This window comes from Gekko japonicus, unplaced genomic scaffold, assembly GCF_001447785.1.
Source record: "Gekko japonicus isolate JY-2015 unplaced genomic scaffold, Gekko_japonicus_V1.1 scaffold1244, whole genome shotgun sequence".
Classification (NCBI taxonomy): domain Eukaryota; kingdom Metazoa; phylum Chordata; class Lepidosauria; order Squamata; family Gekkonidae; genus Gekko; species Gekko japonicus.
In genome coordinates, this window is record NW_015170925.1 from 493,114 (window position 1) to 499,520 (window position 6,407).

A 6,407-nucleotide genomic window follows, 5' to 3' on the forward strand; every position below is an offset into this window, starting at 1 on the left:
TCCCCCACTTGCTTGGCCTCCACGGCCGCCGTGTACTCCCGGCTGAAGCTCAGCTCTGTGATGGCCACGTCGTCGAGAATCAGGCTGAAGTCTTTGGCCCGTTCTGTCAGCTCCCGCCGGATAAGCAAAGACACCTGCAGCAACAGGGCCACCAGACCTGCATCACTTTCAGTGCTCACTGGCAGTGCCAGGTTAGCCACCCCGTCCAGCTTGCAGCCAGTGACAAAATCATGACCTCTAAGGAGCTCAGAAAGTACAGTCAATGCTTGATAACTGAAACCATCAAGATACAGGGTAGCATGCAAAGTCACCTGCAGACCTCTGGCATTTGAAATCGCGCCACTCTCCAAGATGTAAAGACAGATGGACTCACATTCTAGCTGTATCTGAAGAAGCGAGCAGTGACTCACAAAAGCTCATACCCTGCCACAAGTGTTGTTAAGGTGCTAGTGTACTCTTGCTTAGAGATTAGCTTTTAGGACTACATAAGAGTATAATGGAGCCAAATAACAGCCAAATAGTATTCGGGAATCTCTATTTGGCTACCAAATAGATGCTCTGATTTGGTATTCGTCTTAATAAATACCCAAAAAATGCTGAAAAGGCATTATTTGGGTATTTATTTGGCTGAGTAAATGACGAATGCACATCCCTGCTCTTGCTTTTTTTCTACTGCTGCAGACATTGTGACCATCACCACCTGATGTCACTCAGTCTTCCATGAGAAATCCATTAATCCCACTTGGGGGAGAAGGGAACACACCTGAGCTCGCTGGGTGATAAGCTGCGAGGCGTTGAACTTCGCCACCACGCTTTTGAGCACTTCATTGACGATGGAAGGTAGGACTCTTTCTTCGTAGTCGAGACCAAGGCGCTGGTACAAGGTGGGCAACTCCGCGGCGTTGGGGCGTGACAGAACACGCAAGGTGATGTTCACCATCTGCAGATCTAGAGTCAGAAAACCCTCAGCTGCAGACCTAGAAGCCAACCCCTCTCCCCCCCTCCTGTGCTGTACAGGGCCTCGCAGGCAGGCTTCTCGGCCTTCCAGCCTCAGAACCATGGAAGTGTTCTGCGAGGGGAGGACAGAGAGAAGCAGAAGGTTTGTTACTGTGCCCTCACCTTTGGAACCTGTTGGTGAGGAGATTTTGCGGGGCCGAGCTCGGACATCGTAGATTACTGGGTACTGAAACCATGGAATTCTGAGGTAGAAAACGAAACAACAAATTATGCCGAATATGAGAATCGCCCACCCCCATCACAGAGAAATACAAGTACTGACTTCTCTTACTCGGTACAGATCAAAAACATGCCGTACTGCCTGACCAAGCTTTGTATTTTCTGTGCAAACTTTGATAGCATTACAGACAGTTACAACCCTTAATTCCTAATACAGTAAAAAAACAGTACCAAATGCTGTCAAAGACTTTCTTGGCTGGAGTTCATTAGTTGCTGTAGATTTTCCGGGTTGTGTGGCCGTGCTCTTGGCATTGTAGAACCTGACGTTTTGCCAGTAACTGTGACTGGCATCCTCAGAGGTATAACACAGACAGATGGAGTACTCTCTGTGTTAAGGTGAGAAGAAAAATGGCAGGCAGGTTAATTTATATCTACTCAAGAAGGTGGGGTACGGCTGAGTCATTATCTTGTAGGAGTTTCCCAGGCTGTGTAATTATCTTGTAAGAGCTTTCCTGAGGAGGCTCTTTTGCATATGGATTGGTTGTTGAAATTCTAATCTTATCTGTAGTGCTATTGTAAGATATAGAGCATTTTGTGTTTTTCAGGACAGGAAACCATGTCCTATTTATTTTTAAACTCTCTTCTTTCCTGTTGAAATTGTGTTTATGTTTATGAATTTCAATGGCTTCCCTGTGTAACCTGACATGGTAATTGGATGTGTTGTCCAGCCTTTCAGTGTCTTGGAATAAGATACTGTGTCCTGTTTGAGTACTGAATAACTTTTGGTGTTTCAGGGCTCCCTTTCTGATAAACAGTTCTCTACAGAAGTTTTCAGAACACAGCTGTCAACAGAATGATACATGACAAGAGATCTCTGCTAAATGAATAGAAAAAAAATCTTGGCACTTTGCAATAACTTCCAAATAAAAAAAATCAAGGTTGCTTGTTTTCTTAAAAAAGGAAATATCTGCTGGAATAATGTTGGGATGGGGATGGAAGGAGCTCCTTTCCAGGCACCTGAAATGCAGTCCCTCAGAAAGAATGGTGTGCTGCTGAACTCCTCCGATGCGATTGAAGAATATTGCTCTCTGACCACCATCCACTATGGAAAGGAGACAAAACGTAGTTGGGGTTATCGCTCAGTGAGGTCCAGGAGTAGGAGAGGTGAACAGAAATGGTTGAGAATCGAGACTCACCAGTGAAGACGGATTCCCGGACACCGTAGGCTGCCACTCCAGCACCTAACAGCAACTTCAAGGCTGTGCCCATTCCACGAGGGCCAGCAGGCAACCGTCCAGCAAAGTCCTTCAAGCTCTGAGCCATGGCAACCTTGATGTGGAGACAGGGGCACAGAATGAGCACCCAAAGTCCTACAACCCCATTTAGTTCTGCCCCTTTCCTTACTTGAGCTCATAAACACGCAACCGGGATTGCCAACTAGATCTTTTGTTCTCCTGTTGCCAAAGGAGGAGAGAAAAAAGGTCGGGGGGCGGGGGGTTGGTTGGTGGGAGTAGGGCGTTGCCGTTAACAAACATGCTTGAAAAATTCTTTTGGTGCAATTTCTCAGTGCCTTTCAGAATTACAATAGGAACAGAGAGTTGAATACAATGCACTTTTAGGTACTAGTTTGTAAAAACCACATTACATTTTAAAGCAATGTATAAACCAAGTCCCTGCAAGCAAAGGCATTTAGAATTTTGCCTTTCAGAATTACAAGAATAGGAAGGGAGAGTTGAATACAATGCACTTTTAGGTACTGGTTTGTAAACACCACATTACATTTTAAAACAACGTATAAACCAAGTCCCTGCAAGCAAAGGCATTTAGCACATGCTCAGAAACATGGAGGAGCAAACACTATCTAATAATAGATGGGACATAATTTTTGCTTTGAGATTTTACTAGGGTTTCCACCTCTGAGTTGGGAAACACCTGGAGATTGTGGGGGTGGAGGGTGGGGTTTGGAGAGGGGAGGGACCTCAGCAGGGTCCTCCAAAGCACACAGTTGCTCCAGGGGAACTGGCCTTGGACGTCTGGAGATTAACTGCAATAGTGGGAGACCTCCAGGTGCCACCTGGAGAGTGGTAACCCTGGATTTTACTTGGGATCAACGCAAGCCTACCAAGAATCTCTGTCCCTTGGGGGAAAGCAGGGTGCACGCGCTCAGAAGCCATGCAGTACCGGGGGCGGCGGGGAAGGATGTTTAGGGCTGTTTCCTTCCGTGAGTCAAGTCAACCTCTGAACATCCTCCAGGCCCCCTGAATTTCCCCCCAGATCTTGTCCCTTGGGGGAAAGCACGGTGCACGCGCTCAGAAGCCATGCAGTACTGGGGGCGGCGGGGAAGGATGTTTAGGACCGTTTCCTTCCGTGAGTCAAGTCAACCTCTGAACATCCTCCAGGCCCCCTGAATTTTCCCCCAGATCCACAGGCAGGAACCCGCTTCTGCCTTCAACCGCTACTTGGCCACGCCAGACTTGGGAGACGCACGTTTACTCCCAAGGAGTAGCACACCTTAAAAATGATATTATAGCTTTTGGAAAAAGTGCAGAAAAGGGCAACTCGAATGATAAAACGGTTGGAACCCTATGAGGAAAGGTTAAAGGGCTTGGGGCTCTTTAGCTTGGAGAAACGACGACTGAGGGGTGACATGATTGAGGTTTATAAGATTATGCATGGGAAAGAGCAGGTAGAAATTGCTGAGCGGTCGGGTTAGAACGGATAAAAGGAAGTACTTCTTCACCCAAAGAGTGATGAACACTTGGAATTCACTGCCACAGGAAGTGGTGGTGGCTACAAGCATGGACGGCTTCAAAAGGGAATTAGATAAGCATATGGAGCAGAGGTCCATCAGTGGCTATTAGCCACAAGGTATAGATAGGGGCTCTGGGGCAAGGGATGCTCTGTCTTCTTGGTGCTTGGGGCAGTGTTCCCTCTAAGCTGAGTTAGTGTGAGCTAGCTCACAGTTTTTTAGCCACCGGCTCACAGATTTTTCTCTTAGCTCAGGAAGGATGGCTCCAGAGCAAACTAATTTATGCAGTAGCCGAATGGCTTGCTCACAACTTTAATGCCAGTAGCTCACAAAGTAGAATATTTGCTCACAAGACTCCATAGCTTAGAGGGAACATTGCTTGGGGGGGGGTCAACAGTGGGAGGGCTTCTAATGTCCTGGCCCCACTGGTGGACCGCCTGATGGCCCCTGGTATTTCTGGCCACTGTGTGACACAGAGTGTTGGACTGGATGGGTGGGCCTTTAGCCCGATCCAACACTGGCGTCTCTTACGTTCTTAACAGTTAAATGAGGCCTCGTTGTTCCCGGCGTCCAACCGGAAGTGCTTAAAAGGCCTTCCGTGAACAATGCTCTGAGTTCTTACCACAGAGACGCTAAAGCCTAGAGTGACACGTAAAAACAACAACGGAGTCGCAAGTTTATTTCAATTCTGTATATGCGATCGATGGGATGTGGTGGTCTTTTTTATCTCTGAGGTTTCCATTTAAAATTTATATGTTCCGCGACGCTGAGGGGGAAGGGAAACATGGAACCGGAAGTAGACGTATGTTGCGCGCACACCTCCCGCAGGGAAAGCGCGTGTCTGAGGGAAAGCGTGAGGCGGGTTGCCCGGTTTCAGGATGGCGGCCTCCGCGAGGAAGCGGCCGAGAGTGACCAAGGAAGCAGCCGCAGAGTCCGAAGGCGGGCTGGACCCTCGTCGCGCGGGGAAGCGGCGACTGGTGGTGATCCTGGAGGGGGCGTCGCTGGAGACGGTGAAGGTGCGGTGAGAGGAAAAGCGGAGAGGAGGCTGGGCAGACCCTCTCCCGCCCCGAGGCTGCGGCGATGGCAGCTTTCAGAAATATGGCATTGCAGGGGGAAGGGTCCCCTTGCACGGGGTTGCCAGCCTCCCCGTGGAGGCTGGAGATCTCCCGCTATTACAGCTGATCTCCACTCCAGGCGATAGGGAAGAAATGGCTGCATTGGAAGGTGGGCTCTCTGGCATTATAGCCCTCAGGTCTTTTACTCCCCAGGCTCCACCCTCAAAATCTCCTAGGTGTTTCTCGACTGGGAGCTGGCAGCTGTAGTGCCCTTGCAGGAAAACACCCTTGCATACATCGCAGAGATGGGAAATGTACAATGGAGGTCGACCAAGATGATTGGGGGCTGGAGCGCCGTTCCTACGAGACGACTAAGGGGGGACATGAGAGAGGTTTATTAAATTAAGCATGGGGTGGAGGGAGTTGACAAAGAGAGCTTTCTCTGACTCTCCTAAAATACTGGAAATTAAGGGCATCCAATGAAGCTGATGGGCAGTAGGTTCAGGAGGAGACAAAGGGAAATACTACTTTACACAGAGTGATTAAAACATGGAATTTCCTGCCAGATGATGTAGTGATGGCCGCAGGAACAGACAGCTTTAAAAGTGGATTCGATTGATTCATGGAGGATAAATCTATCGATGGCTACTAGCCATGGTGACTGAGTGGAACCTGCTCATACAGAGGGACCAAACCTCTGAATTCCAAAGCCAGGAGGCAACATCAGGGGAAGGCCTTTGCCTCCTATGCCCTGTTGTTGGCCCTCCAGAGGAACGGGTTGGCCACTGTGTGAGACAGGATGTTGGACTAGATGGACCACTGGTCTGATCCAGCAGGGCTCTTTTTATGTTCTTATAAGACAAGAAGGAAAAGCCCTCGTGCCTCAGGACAGAAAGTACTAGCCCTCCTGGTGTGCCTCGGTTTTGGTCTTCTTGGAAAGAGCCTTTTTTTTTGGTAAGGGAGCATTTGCAAAGGTACATGCATTGTATAAAGCGGTATAGGTAAAGTGCATCTTTAGGACTCTACCCTTTTTCTTCTGCTGCGGGTGCATAGACCAAACCCTTCTGAAGGCAGTTTGAAAGATCTGTACAGATTCAAGGAGAAGGTTGATAGGTCGTTTGATAGCTCATAGTCAGGACAGCTATGCAGAACCTCCGCGGTGCATTTTAGCCCACATTTCTTTTAAGCAACACAGGCTGTTGAACGTGGTGTCCCTCTTCTTGTTTACACAGTGTTGTGAGGCTGAGAAGAATGAGCATACTGGCGATTTGAACTTGGGTCTCCCAGCTCCTGGGGCCCTGCACAGTTGTCTCTTGAGTCAGAGGAGAAGCCAGTCATAAGAACATAAGAGAAGCCAATGCTGGATCAGGCCAATGGCCCATCTAGTCCAACACTCTGTCACACAGTGGCCAAAAATACCAGGTGCC

At 48.6% G+C, this 6,407-nt stretch overlaps 2 protein-coding genes across 2 annotated transcripts in view; one reads left to right on the plus strand and one right to left on the minus strand.

Moving 5' to 3' along the window:
• PHB2 (prohibitin 2) overlaps positions 1-2,501 on the minus strand; it is a 14,321-nt gene extending 11,820 nt beyond the window's left edge. Inside the window, exons 1-5 of the mRNA XM_015418796.1 lie at positions 2,373-2,501; positions 2,194-2,278; positions 1,120-1,199; positions 764-948; positions 9-134 (exon numbers count right to left, since the gene is read on the minus strand). Of these exons, the coding sequence (XP_015274282.1) occupies positions 9-134; positions 764-948; positions 1,120-1,199; positions 2,194-2,278; positions 2,373-2,499 (603 nt within the window). The 5' untranslated portion in view covers positions 2,500-2,501. The remainder of the gene's footprint in view (positions 1-8; positions 135-763; positions 949-1,119; positions 1,200-2,193; positions 2,279-2,372) is intronic.
• Positions 2,502-4,786: 2,285 nt separating this feature from the next.
• Positions 4,787-6,407, plus strand: part of EMG1 (EMG1 N1-specific pseudouridine methyltransferase) — a 6,420-nt gene continuing 4,799 nt past the window's right edge. Inside the window, exon 1 of the mRNA XM_015418808.1 lies at positions 4,787-4,941. Within this exon, the coding sequence (XP_015274294.1) occupies positions 4,804-4,941 (138 nt within the window). The 5' untranslated portion in view covers positions 4,787-4,803. The remainder of the gene's footprint in view (positions 4,942-6,407) is intronic.